The sequence below is a fragment of the Canis lupus genome, chromosome 6, assembly GCF_003254725.2.
Source record: "Canis lupus dingo isolate Sandy chromosome 6, ASM325472v2, whole genome shotgun sequence".
Lineage (NCBI taxonomy): Eukaryota > Metazoa > Chordata > Mammalia > Carnivora > Canidae > Canis > Canis lupus.
This window is the reverse complement of record NC_064248.1, coordinates 40592357-40610230: the sequence shown is the minus strand read 5'-3', so window position 1 is coordinate 40610230 and position 17874 is coordinate 40592357. Positions and strand designations below refer to the sequence as shown.

The 17874-nt window shown below is 40.9% G+C and overlaps 1 protein-coding gene across 2 annotated transcripts; it reads left to right on the top strand.

The window, feature by feature from the left end:
- Positions 1–2923: 2923 nt before the first annotated feature.
- On the top strand, positions 2924–14836 carry CHIA (chitinase acidic). 2 transcript variants are annotated; one of them, XM_025478558.3, is made up of 11 exons: positions 2924–3132; positions 4493–4522; positions 5047–5248; positions 7017–7073; positions 7771–7936; positions 11512–11636; positions 11791–11914; positions 12197–12382; positions 12854–12973; positions 13061–13202; positions 14473–14836. In XM_025478558.3, exons 1-11 carry the CDS (start codon positions 3108–3110, stop codon positions 14745–14747), a joined length of 1452 nt encoding a protein of 483 aa, XP_025334343.1. In that variant the 5' UTR covers positions 2924–3107; the 3' UTR covers positions 14748–14836. The 2 variants fall into 2 exon arrangements, with proteins under 2 accessions (XP_025334343.1, XP_035573326.1); XM_035717433.2 differs by lacking the exons at positions 2924–3132; positions 4493–4522; positions 5047–5248; positions 7017–7073 and adding an exon at positions 7511–7617.
- Positions 14837–17874: the final 3038 nt, after the last annotated feature.

Below are 17874 nucleotides of genomic sequence, written 5' to 3'. Positions count from 1 at the left end.
GCAGGAAAGACTATCCTGGAAAAAAGACAGTCTCTTCAATAAATGGTGCTGGGAAAATTGGACATCCACATGCAGAAGAATGAAACTAGACCACTCTCTTGCAACATACACAAAGATAAACTCAAAATGGATGAAAGATCTAAATTGAGACAAGATTCCATCAAACCCCTAGAGGAGAACACAGGCAACACCCTTTTTGAACTTGGCCACAGTAACTTCTTGCAAGATACACCCATGAAGGCAAGAGAAACAAAAGCAAAAATGAACTATTGGGATTTCATCAAGATAAGAAGCTTTTGCACAGCAAAGGATACAGTCAACAAAGCTAAAAGACAACCTACAGAATGGGAGAAGATATTTGCAAATAACGTATCAGATAAAGGGCTAGTTTCCAAGATCTATAAAGAACTTATTAAACTCAACAGCAAAGAAACAAACAATCCAATCATGAAATGGGCAAAAGACATGAACAGAAATCTTACAGAGGGAGACATAGACATGGCCAACAAGCACATGAGGAAATGCTCTGCATCACTTGCCATCAGGGAAATACACATCCAAACCACAATGAGATACCACCTCACACCAGTGAGAATGGGGAAAATTAACAAGGCAGGAAACCACAAATGTTGGAGAGGATGTGGAGAAAGGGAACCCTCCTGCACTGTTGGTGGGAATGTGAACTGGTGCAGCCACTCTGGAAAACTGTGTGGAGGTTCCTCAAAGAGTTAAAAATAGACCTGCCCTACAACCCAGCAATTGCACTGTTGGGGATTTACCCCAAAGATACAGATGCAATGAAACGCCGGGACACCTGCACCCCGATGTTTCTAGCAGCAATGTCCACAATAGCTAAAGTGTGGAAGGAGCTTCGGTGTCCATCGAAAGATGATGGATAAAGAAGATGTGGTCTATGTACACAATGGAATATTACTCAGCCATTAGAAACTACAAATACCCACCATTTGCTTCAACGTGGATGGAACTGGAGGGTATTATGCTGAGTGAAATAAGTCAATCGGAGAAGGACAAACATTATATGGTCTCATTCATTTGGGGAATATAAAAAATAGTGAAAGGGAATAAAGGGGAAAGGAGAAAAAATGAATGGGAAATATCAGAAAGGAAGACAAACATGAGAGACTCCTAACTCTCGGAATCGAACTATGGGTGGTGGAAGGGGAGGTGGGCCTGGGGTGGGGGTGACTGGGTGACAGGCTCTGAAGGGGGCACTTGATGGGATGAGCACTGGGTGTTATTCTGTATGTTGGCAAATTGAACACCAATAAAAAATAAATTTACAAAAAAATTAACTGTAATAATGGTTTTTATGGGCTAAATGAAACAATGAAGTAGACCCTCTGATGAATATTCATTGTTTTTCAGTGACTCAATATTAGCCCTCCACTATTGTAGGATTTCATTTAGTGATCAATCCTGATGGAAATTTGAATCCAAGTGCCCTGTTTTTTTCCCTAATCAAATGTCTGATGGAAGCTCAAAGATACACAAACTATTTCTCCTGGGACTTTGATTCTTATGTGGAATGAAGCATGGCTAAAAAATAAAATTAGAGTTTATCCTAAGACCCCTTCCACTCCATTCCTCCAAGAATTACTTGATTTCTGTCTTATCAGAGGCAGTCCTATATTTATCTTTGATTCTGTGAGCTTCCTCATATTTTTTCAATATACCAATCTGTGCTTGTTATAGTTGGTTTTAGCCATTTGCAAAAATAAGTTCTTAATGATATAAAACACCAGGAACAATCTCTAGCACATAGTTTTTGTTGTAGAGTTTGTTGATATTACTATTTTCACAACTGAAATCCTCCCTGGCAGCACTTCTACCAAACCTCTGGTCCTATGTGTGGGAACTAAGCACTCAGGACCTAATTATCATTGAGTGAATGGATACAATTTAGTTTCTAAATGTGATAGAGTAGTCAGTTTGCATTCATAGTAAGTCAGTGAAGGCACCCATGTGCCCACCAACTACCTTTCCAATATTATACAAGGCAGGAGCATATAAGAGTGCAGATAATAGGTACTAGAGTGCACAAGGTATTTCAGAGGAAGAGGAGATAGATCATTGAGCTTTGAAGAGAGTGTCTGAGCTAGGCTTTACAGAACTGTCACACTGGGACAGGCAATGAAGAGAAGGAGCAGATGTTACAGACAAAGGGTGGAGAGACAGTATAAGCAAAGGCATGCAAGACATGTTTGGGGACAACAAATAGACCATTTGGTTTGAAGACCAATCTCTGGCTGAAGCAGAAATTTATTATAGGATAATGGTAGTGGATAACGTTTAGAAAGGCAGATTGCAATTAATTTTAAACATAAAATTCTAGACATAGTCAAGTTGCAAACACTTCTATTAAAAGAGACTCCTTTCAACATCATCAGCATTATCTTTACCCATTGCCAATCTGAAAATATTTTTTTTAACATCTTCTGGATGTAATTTGGAACTATAGAATACTAGAGAGTTCTTGTTGCCCTTCAGAGAGGACATTTTGGAAACCATACATTCTTAGATAAAATTATCATATAATGACGACTTAGGGTCATTTCAAAGAACAGGTGCGGGTAAAATGTTCAGAAAATAGCACCTAAAGATGGAAAGTTTGTACTGATTGTACAAATTATACATGAATAATTCCATGAAGAAAAAAAGGTTTAAAAACAGCTAGTAACTTCTAAGTGTTTTTATTATTTGCTTTCCAATAAAGATATGCTTTCATGCCAGGCACGAAATGTCCACAACATAAAAACCTAACCAGAATGTTTAAACAGATGCTTATCAGTGCTGGGAACTGCCATAAAAGCTATTATGCTGGTGGTTTCCATTGTGATGGTCTCTACCACCTTATTAGGGGTCATAGCATTACTTTGTCCTTATTGAGCATAGAAAGTGGTGGTGGTAGGAGACTATAGGTTGCAAGTCTAAGGGTGGTGTTTGTAGAGGAGATTTGTTGATTTACTGATTAGCTACATACACATCTGAGTTCATTGTTCTCCACTTGGAAGCCCTTATGATAACCTGGGACTCGGATGGTATAAAAAGTAAATCCAGGCTTTCCTAGACCAGTACCAATAATAGCCATGGCAAAGCTTATTCTCCTGACAGGTGAGTCTGCAGTCAGAGACAGAGCCTTACTTTTACCTGATTTCCTTTTCTTTCTGCATCTGACAAGCCATGAAGGTGTCTTCACATTATACTTCTAGGGTGTTCCATTCTTCTTTCATCATTTCAAATTTCCAAGAGAATCCTGACATATACAAACCAGTCTATCTTTTATTCCTTTAATATCAGTTATCTCTAGTAACATTTCTACCTTCATTGATCCCATAGGCATTGTCCTAAAAGAAAGGCTTGTTTTCGTTCAATGCTTATCTTATTGTTATCCCTTATCGATTGTTTCTTGTTCTGTATTCATCTTCCTGTGGCCACCTCATTTTAATTGGTATTATTTTTATCTACATGCTTGCATCCTTGGTCTAGCTTTTCCAGGGATTAAAATCAGTAGAAATTATGTGTACTGTTTTTAGAGTTACTTGTCTTTTATCCCCTACTGTCCTACTGACTTGCTGATGTACCATAAAAATTTCAGCTAGAAACTCAGTCATTTAAAGGAATTAAGCAAGTAGATTGTTTAGGACAATTGATTTATTTTTATTTTTTTAATATTTTATTTATTTATTTATTCATGAGAGACACACAGAGAGAGGCAGAGACACAGACAGAGCTCCTGGCAGGGAACCCAATGGAACTCGATCCTGGGACCAGGATCATGCCCTGAGCCAAAGGCAGATGCTCAACCATTGAGTCACCCAGGGGTCCCTAGGACAATTGATTTAGAACAGTTGTTTAGAACAATGTGATTTACAACCCTTTTATAGTTTCAGAACCTTTTCTCAATGAAACCTCTAATTCAATTTACAGAACAATCATGTCAGAAGTGCTCTGGTAAGACCAGGGAGAGGCATCTGTTCTTGCCTCACAGTTACTGGTACTTCTTTTCTACTGCAAGAGCTCCTAAAAGGTGGCTCCCCAAAAATTCCAAGGCTCCGGGAGACACTGATGCACTGCTTCAGAGGATGCCTTGTCTGTGGAAGGTTGTACTCATCCTGGTTCAGGGAGATGAAGCATGGATGGTTGTGTACTTATTGAGTAGAGTACATTCTGGGTAATTTCAGTAGAAATTCAGTAGATCTTCTATAGATAGTAGACTGTGAACTCTGCATTCAGGAATATATATTACTGACATGAAAAATGGGAGAAGAGAAACCATGGCCATTTTTTACTAAGAGGAGGGAAGTGTAGATCTGTTGGTGCCTTCCTGGAAAGCCTATTTTTCAGCAGAATCCCTATTTGCCACTGGGTTGTAACAACCTATGGCAAATAAGATGGCACCCAAGGCCTCAGAATTAGATTCCATATGGTATAGACAATTGATTCAGAGTGCATGTGTTTTCCTTCCCTCTAGGTCTGGCTCTTCTGCTGAATACTCAGCTAGGTAAGTCATGAGCTCTGTCTTTTATATTTTCCTACCATAAACCACAAATCTCTATAAATTACTCATAATGCAATTGTCTGAATAATATATTTTTTAAAGTGTATCAAGAGATAAGCCATATGAGGGAAAGAGAGCTACTATCTACTTCATAGATGAGTTTGACATCGGGAGAACCTATTATTTTGGATTGACTGTCAGTGCTATCCTCCTTAGCATGACCACTGGGAGTTTAAGTTGGTATTCACTGGGTTTCACAGGAGTAATGGAGATCTTTTCTTACGTGGTTCGTAGGCTTAAGATCCCCAAATGACTCTGTTAAAGTAAAAAATAACTAATCCCAAGTCAGTGACTAGTTCCCAAGTTAGACTATTTTAACTCACTTGCAAGAGTATTTATATTAAATACCGCCACATAGAGTTCTGGCATTGAGGCAAAAGGAGGGAAATAAAAGTAGGGCCCAAACTCACAGCACATTTCAGTGGCACCTAAATCAGGGCATTATTCTCACTTCTTACTGCTCTCAGGTTCTGCTTACCAGTTGACATGCTACTTCACTAACTGGGCGCAGTACCGGCCAGGCCTGGGGAGCTTCAAGCCTGATGACATTGACCCTTGCCTATGTACTCACTTGATCTATGCCTTTGCTGGGATGAAGAACAATGAGATCACCACCATCGAATGGGATGATGTGACTTTCTACCAAGCCTTCAATGGCCTGAAAAACAAGTAAGAGATGGTGGAGAGATCTAATTTGGTGTCTCCTAGGTCAGTGCTTCCCAAACATTAATATGCAAACAAATTACCTGATATCGTCTTAAAATGAGTTCAGATTCAGTGAGTGTGAGGTGAGGACCAAGATTCTACATTTCAAACAAGCTCCCCGATGATGCTGATGCTTCTGGTCCAGGAAACTACACTTTAAGTAGCAATGATATAGATAACATAGCACATCGCCTGCTTTCTAACATATTCAAACTATATCAGTTCTGTCTCTTCTTTTCCCTGCCAATATCTTTCATTATGACCCAAGAAACTGCAAGCCATAGTAGCTACTTACATCAGAGAATAGGAGGTAGAAGATAATGAAGATTAGACATCACTGAGCCCCCAAATCAGAAATGTCTGCTGTATCTTAAGAGTTCTATTTGTGTAAAAAGGAAACATAACAAAGAAACAATAACCCTGGTATCTTTTAATTTCTGGTTTTCTCAGTTTAGCTATTTCTAGGAAAAATAAGGCTACATACCATCACTACCACCAGTAGTGGTACTATCTTGAATGTAGCTGCTAGAATTAAAGCTGTGATAGAGAGGAAATAAACTCCTTTGGAATGGTATTTTTTGAAGTGTGATCCATTAACTCTGCATCAAAATCGGATGGGGTACCTGATAAAAATGTCAATTCCTCCCATAGTTCAACTAAATCAGAATCTCTGAGAAAGGGGCTATAACACCAAAATTTTAATGATTTCCCACTCTGACCCTTGTATTCCATTCTTATATAAACTGAGAGCCACTATTCAAAAAATGTGCATAATTTTAATCAATTGATTTATATTCATTATTTTGGAGGCTGAGAGGGTAATTACGCTCAAGCAACATTATCATTTCATCTGAAGGAACAGAATATGATTTAATTATGCTTTTAAGTTTTATATATATTATGTTGGCAAATTGAACCCCAATAAAAAAAGTTTTATAGATATTATGGCTAATGGATTCATATTTTTACAAAATCTGCTCTCATAGTTTGGATTTCCTCAAAGAATTTTGACTGCATTTATTATAACAACACAATTTTTGTTGTTATTGAAGTATAATTAACACACAGTGTTATATTAGTTTCAGGTTTGCAATATAATGATTCAACAATTTTATACATTACTTAGTGCTCATTATGATAAGTGTACTCTTAATCTCCTTCTTATTTCACTCATCCCCCTATCCACCTCCCCTCTGATAACTACCAGTTTGTTTTCTATATTTAAAAGTCTGTTTTTTGTTTGTCTCTTTTTTGTTTGTTTTATTAAATTCCACATATGATTGAAATAATATGGCATTTGTCTTTCTCTGATTGACTTATTTCACTTAGTATTATACTTAGTATTGGATAACAGCATAATTTTTATAAAGAAAGTCTTCAGTACTGATGGAAAATTATCCTACAGGATATCTTTATTTATTTATTTATTTTATTTATTTGACAGAAAGAGAGCGTACAAGCGGGTGGAGCAGCAGGCAGGGGGAGAGGGAGAAGCAGGCTCCCTGTGGAGCAGGTTGCCCAATGTGGGGCTCGATCCCAGGACCCTGGGATCATGACATGAGCCGAAGGCAGATGCCCAACCAACTGAGCCACCCAGGGGGCCCTATCCTGCAGAATATGTTATCAAGGCAACATCAAAGTATATGACCAGGCCCAATGCCAAAGCAATGTTATGTTAAATAGAAGGACTTGTGAATTTTGAAGCTTCTCTTTTCTATTCTTCACTTTTTAGGAACAGCCAGCTGAAAACTCTCCTGGCCATTGGAGGCTGGAACTTTGGAACTGCTCCGTAAGTCCTCTGTGAGAGAGCCTGGTGTTCATTTGTTATTGAAAACACGTTATGTTCCTTAAACTTCACAATCTAAGACAGGTTATGAAGGATATGTATTAAACAAATAGGCTACTGGGCTACTAGAGTAAATTACCAGAACCTCAAAATTATTTATTCTATACAAAATAAAATTATTTATTTTACATTTAGATGGATATTCTGGGATTCTATTCACAGCCATTTAGTTACTGAGATTTCAAAACAACCTGTTCCTAAAGTATTTCAAAAGCACAATACCTGCGTAGAGTGTGATAGCACTCCTATTTATCTTCTAGGAGAAGAGAAGAGAAGTCATGCAAATAAACCAGAAGACTTCTTTGAGGGCATATGAACTTGGCGCGGGGCGGGGGCGGGGGTGGCCAAGGTTTGGAGAGAGAACAGTGAGCTGGGAAGCCAGGTGTTCAAAGCAACAAATGCAACCTAGGAAAAAAATCAGAGCTGGGTGGATAACAAAATAAAGAGAACACTGAGGTCCCATGGCTGACTGAGCACTGATTACAAAGTAAGTACAAGAGAAAATCAGAAGCATATTTATATTCAGGTTGTGTGTCCTGGTGAAGAGCTCTGAGGTGGAAATCTAAAAGTTTAATTTTACCACAAGGTGTTAGGATCACCAAGGCACTCCCTCACCTTTCTTTCTTTGGGTCTCCCTCAGCTTCACTGCCATGGTTTCCTCTCCTGAGAACCGCCAGACTTTCATTGCTTCAGTGATCAAATTCCTGCGCCAGTACGAGTTTGATGGGCTGGACTTTGACTGGGAGTACCCTGGCTCTCGTGGGAGCCCTCCTCAGGACAAACATCTCTTCACCGTCCTGGTGCAGGTGAGGATGGAAATGGCAGTCTCTAGCCCAAGAAAATTCAAAGCCTTTTCTTTCCACAGAGAATCTAGTGGTTCCCAACTACAACTAAACTGGAATTTAGAATTATGGAATCTTCACATCGCAGATTCTTAGAGATCATGCCTTCATTCAAGAGCATTTCACAATGATAACAAGAACACATGTGTGCTATGTGCCAGGCACTATTCTGGTTTATTCTACTATTCTATTTTAAAAATTATAACTCATTTCACTTGTACATCTAGTCTGTCATCTAGGTACTATAAGTATCACAATCTTTTTTTTAAATTTTGATTTATTTATTATTATTATGACTTATTATGATGATTTATTTATGATACACAGAGAGAGAGAGAGAGAGGCAGAGACATAGGCAGAGGGAGAAGCAGGCTCCATGCACCGGGAGCCAGACGTGGGATTCGATCCCGGGTCTCCAGGATCGCGCCCTGGGCCAAAGGCAGGCGCTAAACCGCTGCGCCACCCAGGGATCCCTCACAATCTTTATTTACAGAGGAAACTAAGGTTTAAGCAAGTTGCTTAATACCTAGACCCTGATCAAAGATTTTCAAGCCCAATTCTCAGAAAAAGGTTCCCATACACAAATGTACACACACCCAGGGGTGGCAGCAGCTCCCCCTCTCAACAATACACACTAGTGTCCCCTAGGCAGCTAGGCCAGGCACATCATGATGGCTTTGACATGTCAAAGCCTCCAGCTATTCAAACACCAACTTGGATGTTGATGTGAAGCCATTTTGCAGATGTACTCAAAGCCCCTAATCAACTGACATTAAGCAAGACTATAGTGGGTAATTTGAGAGGCTTGATTCAATCAGCTTAAAGGTTTTTTAACGAAGGGCAGAGGCTCTCCCCACGAAATCCCATCTGAGAACAGCAGCTTCAACCTGTGCTATGTGGGTTCCAGCCTGCACATGATATTCTCTGACAGCCAGGCCTGATTTTGTATTTGCTTATTATATTAGCTAGCCGCCCCCCCCCCCCGATCACATAGGCCAATTCTTTGTAATGAATTAAATGCACGTATACATACATAGAAAGTCTTGTAGTGGTTCTGCTTCACAGCTTTAGCCCTGGTAAACACCAATATTAAGGACAAGACCCCACACCTAAGCTGAGGGGCTAGACACCTATGGAAGTCTCCCAGGAGCACTCAATCCACCCCCTCTCCAAGATATGGTTAAAGAAAAAAAAAACCCTAGTAGGGGTCATAACTACCCTTGTAGTCTGGCTACCAAGCCCCCTGCCTCTAACCATTGCACTAGACTGCCTACTATTACTGAACACCTACTCTGTCCCAGATATTGGCTTAGGTGTCAGGTTGAAGATAAGAATAAGATAATCCTTGGCTTTAGGGAATATAATATGAGGTGGCAGGTTGAAAAATAACCAACAATTATAGTATGCTTTGAGTACACTGCAGCAGGTATAGAGGGTACCTAATTGTACTCTGGGAAAGGATCGAGAAGAGCTTCCTAGAGAAAGTGACACTTGGGCTCAATCTTGAAAGCAACTGGTATTAGCAATGAATAGGGGAACCTCACAAATGAATACATGTGGATGATTGAGTCATATGAGTCTGCATATGTGGCAAGAAACAGATCATGTGGGACTTGTATGTGATGTTAAGGAATTTGGGTTATATCTCAAGGTTGTAGGGCAGCTTTGAAAGTAATGGAGAGATATGATGAAATTTGTGCTTTAGAAAGGTAACACTGGCTTAACCATGGAGGACGAATCAGAAGCAGGTAGGAAGGCAAGGATATAGTGCTGATGGCCCAAACAAAGGTTCTAACAGTGAGGACAGAAAGGGCAAGTATACAAGGGACATTAGGAGGGTACAATCGATAGGATTTGGACACCAATTGGAAGTGGAAAAGAAAAATAAAATAAGATAATAAAAATAAAGGAAGTGGAAAAGAGAGGACTTTCAGTTTACTGACTTTGAGAAGGGTTTGATTGTGTTTCTATTAACTAAAATGTAAAAACAAGAAGAAGAAGAACAGATTTGAAACAAGAAAGACTCATTAATTTGTCTTTGAACACCAGGAGTGAGAGGAATCTGTAGGACCTCCTTTAGGAATGGCCAATAGTCACTGAATGAATACCACTCCAGAGTTCAGGACAAAGAAACTAACTTTATATTCTATATTAAAGTTATCAGCAAAGGCAAATAATTAAGAGATCACCAAGGAAAAGTGAATGGAGTAAGAAAAGCCAAGGATGGTTTTTAGATCTACTCTCTTCCAAGATAGTTTCTACACCATCTCACATACTAGATCAGCCTCCAAAAGGTTTCAATGTTAAGTAACTCACTAGTTGAAAAGTCAATCTACTTATTTTGTTGAACAGATCTAGGGATTAAAAAGAACATCTCTATTCTTAGCCAAAACATGCCTCCAGTCATAATTTATGACTTCTAGTCATTGGGAGTCTAGCTCTGCCCATCAAAATAACAAAGGATAAAACACCTTTTATAATTTGTCATTCAATATTTGCAAACTGCTATAACATCCTGCTTATAATTTCTCTTCCTCAAGTTTAAATATCCTAATTCCTTTAACCAGTATCACATGACAATTCTCAGACCCACCCTTCACTCTGACACACCCTAATAATACAATTATAAAAACTGAACCCAGTCCTCCAAATGAGATTAGAGTCACCCAAAGTAAATATGCTAGTGCTGGATGGGAACCTATCACCTGGTAACCACTTCCTTTATTGGCTAAATCAGCTTTCATTTGATGGGATGTCAGTCCTATGAAGTAATTTGTTTACTGGATGAAGGGAAGCAACATATATACTGCCAAAAGCTGGATATAGGTTACTGCAGCAAATTCAGAATATAGTGATATAAATGGAGCTCTGACAGGTCATCTGGGACCTACATCTGATCATGACCTGGCTACTAACTTGCTCTGGGACTTTGGTGGAATTGTCTAGCATCTAGTCATATTAGATAGCTATAAAACTGATTAATGTCATCTAAAGTAAGACAAAATGGATAAAGAAGATGTGGTTTATGTATACACTGGAATATTACTCAGCCATTAGAAACGACAAAAACCCACCATTTGCTTCGACGTGGATGGAACTGGAGGGTATTATGCTGAGTGAAATAAGTCAATCAGAGAAGGACAAACGTTTTATGGTCTCATTCATTTGGGGAATATAAAAAATAGTGAAAGGGAATAACGAAGAAAGGAGAAAAATGAGTGGGAAATATTAGAAAGGGAGACAGAACATGAGAGACTTCTAACTCTGGGAAACGAACTAGGGGTGGTGGAAGGGGAGGTGGGCAGGGGGTGGGGGTGACTGGGTGACGGGCACTGAGGGGGGCACTTGATGGGATGAGCACTGGGTGTTCTATATGTTGGCAAATTGAACACCAATAAAAAATAAATTTATAAATAAAAAAATAAATAAAGACAAAATATATGAAAATATTTTGAAAAAGAAAAGGGTGATACAAACTTATGATTTAAGGGGCTGAAATCATATGCATAGATGACCTACCGTACTTGATTATTTTATAGGAAATGCGTGAAGCTTTTGAACAGGAGGCCCAGCAGATCAACAAGCCCAGGCTGATGATCACTGCAGCAGTCGCTGCTGGTATCTCCAACATCCAGTCTGGATATGACATCCCCCAGCTGTCCCAGTGAGTGATTCAGTTTATCCTCAAACTCACTTTTGCAAAGTAGACTTGTCCTCAGTCTCTCTTGCTATTTAGGGACCTTGTTCAGGAGGCTTTGGAAATGGTATCTTTTGCCTACATAGGAAATGACTATCACAAACATTTTTAAATCCCTTAGGTACCTGGACTACATCCATGTCATGACCTATGACTTCCATGCCTCCTGGGAGGGCTACACTGGAGAGAACAGCCCCTTATACAAATACCCTTCTGACACTGGCAGCAATGCCTACCTCAATGTGGTGAGTCCCTGCACACATGCAGATGCAGACCAGGTATGGTTGTATATCACATGGAGATTCAGGGACAAAACAAATGAAAATTCTACAAATATCTCACTTGGATAACTATCCGTTCTAGGGGCTAAGCATATCTCATTAACTATAATTTCACCAAAATGCTTTGAAAAAATACTATCTGTCATTAACATCATATAATTTTGCCTATCAGAACAGCAGACTATCATAACTAAGCACTGGGTCATCCACGGGGTGGTATCTTTAGCTAACACCCTGCCATTGCAGGATTATGTCATGAACTACTGGATGGACAATGGGGCCCCAGCTGAGAAGCTCATCGTTGGATTCCCTGCCTATGGCCACACCTTCATCCTGAGTGACCCGTCCAACACTGGCATTGACGCCCCCACCTCTGGCGCTGGTCCTGCTGGGCCCTACACCAGGCAGGCTGGGTTCTGGGCCTACTATGAGGTATGTAGATTAGGCTGTGCAATTCTGTGGATTCCATGCCCTGTGCTAAACAGAATGAGTGCTTATTCTGTCCACTGCGTATCTACTTAAAGCACAGCTATCATTCCAAATGCTTCAAGTATTTAAATAAGCTATTCATTTACCTAATCTAGTATGAAGAGCACTTATAATGAACAATATCCCTTCAAGAAACAGACTACATATTTAAGGTCATTTATATTAGCATAAAATGGAATAAAAGAACTATATGTCTCATATTAATGTGGGTTCCTAAAATCAAGCATTAAGGATAGGGATAACAGGAATATTTCAAAAGCAACTTGATCCCATTAATTTCAAATAACAACCCATAATTAGAAAACAGGAGAATCCCAATTGAAGACAAGAAAGAAAAATAATCAAAGAGACAAGTGTTTATTTTTTTCCCATGGGAATCATATTTAAAAGATTTGATCTCTTGACTTTTTAAAGATCTGTACCTTCCTGAAAAATGGAGCCACTCAGGCATGGGATGCTCCTCAGGATGTGCCCTACGCCTATCAGGGCAATGAGTGGGTTGGCTATGATGATGTCAAGAGCTTCGGAATTAAGGTAAGGTCAGCCCCTCTGACCTACTGTGGGCCCAAGCATGAGTCCAGGGAAGTAAAATGACCTTTGGTGTCCTTGATCCTTAAATAGGCTCAGTGGCTTAAGGAGAACAATTTTGGAGGTGCCATGGTCTGGGCCATTGACCTGGATGACTTCACAGGCACTTTCTGCAACCAGGGCAAGTTCCCCCTGGTCAACACCCTGAAGAAAGCCCTTGGGCTACAGAGTGCAAGTAAGTGAAAACAGGAGAATGCCAGGGGTAGACAATGACTCCTCTCTAATTCAAAAGGCAGCTCTAACATCTGTCTGCCCCACAGGCCAGAGAGTCACTTCTCATTTCACCTCACTGCTCTTGCCCACTGAGACACACAGGTGCTGCATTATTTCCCTACCCTTGAACTCCCAGGTCAGGAATATTATGCTGTTGTGGAAAACTAGGCCTACGGGGGGGGGGGGTTCCATGTTGGCTAAATCTTAAAGGTATGGGAAAGCCCCCAAGAAACTAGGCTGACCTTCAAAATATAAGCATTTTACTTTTTCCTTTTTTTTTTTTTTTTTTTTACTTTTTCCTTATTAAAAGTCTCTCTCAGTCCACCTGGAGACTGAACAAGAAACTCTAAGTACTGCTCACATGTTTTTAATCTATAATTCAGGGGAGATACCACATCGCTAAACTTTTTCCAGATTTTTCTCTTAGAGCTTATTGGCTTGCCACTTATATACCTAGATCCTAGAAAAGTATTTTGGACATACTGGCACTCAGTAATTTTTGTAAAAAGTTGGGACACCTGGGTGGCTCAGTGGTTAAGCACCTGCCTTGGCCTGGGGTGTGATCCTGGAGTCCCAGGATCAAGTCCCACATCGGGTTCCCTGCATGGAGCCTGCTTCTCCCTCTGCCTGTGTCTCTGCCTCTCTCTCTTTGTGTGTGTCTCATGAATAAATAAATAAGATCTTTTTAAAAAGTTATTTTGACATAAAGGAAGAGAGAACTTTTTGTTTTTTTTTTTAATTTTTAAATTTTTTTTATTGGAGTTCAATTTGCCAACACATAGCATAACACCCAGTGCTCATCCCACAAAGTGCCCCCCTCATTGCCCATCACCCAGTCACCCCAATCCCCCGCCCATTTCCCCTTCCACCACCCCTTGTTCATTTCCCAGAGTTAGGTGTCTCATGTTTTGTCACCCTCACTGATATTTTCACTCATTTTCTCTCCTTTCCCTTTATTCTCCTTCACTAATTTTTATATTCCCCAAATGAATGAGACCATATAATGTTTGTCCTTTTCCAATTGACTTATTTCACTCAGCATAATTTAAAACCAGAGTAGCTTGAAATTGTAGCTTTCCCTGAGTATGGAGTTCTCTTGTGATCTCCTCACTAGTAAGGATCTAGAGCTAACAGCACCCCACCTCCAGACCTTCAGGGCCACTAGTCTCCTCACCTCTAGGAGTCCCTGGGAGCCTCTCCCAGGTCCATGAATCTGTTTTGTGCTGTTTCAGGTTGTACCGCCCCTGCTCAGCCTGTGGAACCCATACCTTCTCCTCCCAGGAGTGCAAGTGGGAACGGGAACAGCAGCTCTGGAAGCAGCTCTGGAAGCAGCTCTGGAAGCAGCTCTGGAGGCAGTGGATTCTGTGCTGGAAAAGCCAATGGCCTCTACCCTGTGGCAAATAACAGAAATGCCTTCTGGCATTGCCTGAATGGAGTCACATACCAGCAAAACTGCCAGGCTGGGCTTGTCTTTGACACCAGTTGTGATTGCTGCAATTGGGCATAAACCTGACCTGTCTCCATTCCCGAGTCTCCTTTGCTTAGTACATCTTGCTCCTACTTAGAGTTCTGCAATAAAAGCCATTAGTCAAAACATGAGCGTTTTGGGTTTTAATTGCTTTGGGTGGAAACCTATCTAGATGTGAAAAGACAGGCTGCTCAGGGGGAGGAGGTGGTGAGGAAAGGGAGTGCCAGCAACCCCACAGTCTTCTCTTTGCCTAGGTTGATCTGCATGAAAGTTGGAGGCTGTCGGGAGGAAATGCTTGAATATTTAGTGTTGGGATCGGATGAAGAAGATAGGTCTGTAGCCTGGTGACTGTGCTCTGGAAAGAGCCAGAATGATTCTGTGAGACTTGGGGGCACAGGCATGTGTGGCTTACTCAAAAAGCAGATGCCCAGGGCATTCTGTCCATATCTACTGAGGTCCCCAATCTGGTCCAGTGCCTCCTAGACCAGGCACTGGGAAGATCTGTGTAGTGGACTCCTTTGGAGATGTCTGCCCAGCCTGTGGACCAGGGGTGTCCCTTTATTAGGAGATTGTCCCCTTCTGCTGCCGTGCTTATACTACATCTTCTCCTACCCTGGCTTGGCTGATTGGCTAGGACGGACATCAGACTTAAGAGGGCTAATCAGATTATCAAGCCTTAAAATCTGCAACTGACAACAAGGAATGGCTGTCATACCCTGAGTGGCTTGCCCTGGGATATTTAAACTCAAGAGGTATAGTGAGGGACTGCAGAGAAGGGCAGTTACAGAGCAAGAAGACTAAAGGGGAACTACAGAGAAAAGCCACTATGAGAGATGGAGGACACTCACTGACAGCTTTCCACCTTCTGATTACAGCTCCTTACTGAGATCCAGATGCATTTCTGCATTTGGGCTCTGTGAAGTACCCTATATCTATACGATAAGTTCCTCTTTGCTGCTTAAGCTGGCTTAAGTTTGTTTTTATTTCAACTAAAAGAATCCTAATCCTAATGGCTCCTGTTCTTTTTCTGGCAGACTTAATGTATGTCAAACTCTGTTCTAGGTATTTTACATGTATCTTATTATTTAATTCTCCCAGCCACCATGTGAGGAAGATTAACATTAATTCCAGGAAACTGAAGCACAGAGGAATCAAGTCACCTGTCCAAGATCACATAATAGGTGCAGAGCCAGATCTCAAGCCAGGCAGGCTGGCACCAGGGCTCACAGTCCTAACTTGTATATTTTACCACCTCCCTTCATACAGATGTCAGCGTTCACACAGTAGATGGCCACGTTGGTGACAGTGATGAGGCACAAGCAGCTTTATGAGTAATGATGACACACTCATGATCATACTCACAGCCCTTAGTCATTATTATGTGCCAGGTAATATTCTAGGTACTAAAGACATAGTAGTAAATAAGATAAAGACTCTACCTCTATGGTGATTATATTTTGATGCTGAGAGTGTTAGGCAAACAAAGAAATGAGAAAAGTGTAATAATGATAGAAAATGACAAGGGAACAAACGTACTTTTGTTTGGACAGTCCAGGTAGGCCTCTGTGAGGGGTTCCTGGGTGATACAGTTGAATAAGTGCCCGACTCTTGGTTTCAGCTCAGGTCATGGGATCAAGCCCTGGGTCAGGCATGGAGTCTGCTTGAGATTCTCTCTCCCTCACCCCCTGCCCCTCTCCACACCCCACTCAAATAAATAAATAATCTTTTAAAAAGGGGGAAAGGCTTCTGTGGGGAGTTCCCAAATGGGATGAGCCTTGATATTCAAGAAGAACCAGTCATTTTGAGATCTGGGAAGAGGGCATTTCAGGCAGAAGTGCAGCAGCTACAAAGTCCTTGAGCTAGAAATGAATGTGGCATGTTAGAAAAAAGACCAGGGTTGCACAGAGGTAGTGAGCACAGAAAAGAAATAAAGAGGAGTCAGATTACATAAGGTCTTGAAACATGGTTAGAAGTTTGGATTTTGGGGCACATGTGTGGCTCAGTGGCTGAGCATCTTGCTTCGGCCAGGTCATGATCCCAGGGTCCTGGGATCAAGTCCCACATCGGGCTCCCCACAGAGAGCTTGCTTCTCCCTCTGCCTATGTCTCTGCCTCTCTCTTCTTTCTCTCTCTCTTTGTGTGTGTGCGTCTCATGAATAAATAAATAAAATCTTTATAAAAAATAAGTTTGTATTTTATTTTGAATGAGTTGTGGAGCCATTGGAAGTTTATGGCAGGGATGGGGAGGTGGCGCTGTGATCTAAATTCACCATTGAGAAGACAGGGCTGGGACAGCATTACAGAATGTGGGAAAATCGGAGAAGGACAAACATTATATGGTCTCATTCATTTGGGGAATATAAAAAATAGTGAAAGGGAATAAAGGGGAAAGGAGAAAAAATGAGTGGGAAATATCAGAAAGGGAGACAGAACATGAGAGACTCCTAACTCTGGGAAACGAACAAGGGGTAGTAGAAAGGGAGGTGGGCAGGGGGTGGGGGTGACTGGGTGACGGGCACTGAGGTGGGCACTTGATGGGATGAGCACTGGGTGTTATTCTATATGTTAGCAAATTGAAACCAATAAAAATAAATTTAAAAAAAAGAATGTGGGAAAATCACACTCATGGTGATTGTAGCTGTTGTATTGACTTCTGAGCACTTACATGACATGCCTTGGAGATCAAAAGCATAGATATAGGAGTGTCCTCAATAAGCAGGGGAAGGCAAAAGCCAGTAAAATTCGGTATTATTATTAATATAAACACATTTCTTTTTTAAGATTTTATTTATTTGAGAGAGTATGCGAGCACAAGCAGAGGCAGAGGCAGAGGAGAAGTAGACTCCCCGGTGAGCAGGGAGCCTGACACAGGCCTCAATCCCAGCCCAGGACCCTGGGACCCGGGTCCCAGGATTATCCAACTGAACCACGTAGGTGCCCCAAAGTAATTACACTTCTCAGCAAAGAATAAGAAAGCCTAGAGTAAAACAGAACATAGGAATTTGGGCAGTCTTTTTGGAAGGAGTTTCCATTTAAGTCACTACTATGGCAAATGACACTGAGGAAAGGATATGCAGGGAACTAGACTTGGTGAAGGACATGAAAGAGGCCATTGATCTGAGGAAAAGTGTCTTTGAACAATACAATGACCAGTTGCTAGATCAAAT

What these genes read in the sequence shown, in the direction of transcription:
- CHIA (XM_025478558.3), top strand. Translation starts at nt 3,108, where the DNA reads ATGGCAAAGCTTATTCTCCTGACAG. An exon ending in TCTGCTGAATACTCAGCTAG is followed by an intron (nt 4,523 to 5,046) that starts GTAAGTCATGAG and finishes TACTGCTCTCAG; the next exon opens with GTTCTGCTTACCAGTTGACA. An exon ending in GACATCCCCCAGCTGTCCCA is followed by an intron (nt 11,637 to 11,790) that starts GTGAGTGATTCA and finishes TAAATCCCTTAG; the next exon opens with GTACCTGGACTACATCCATG.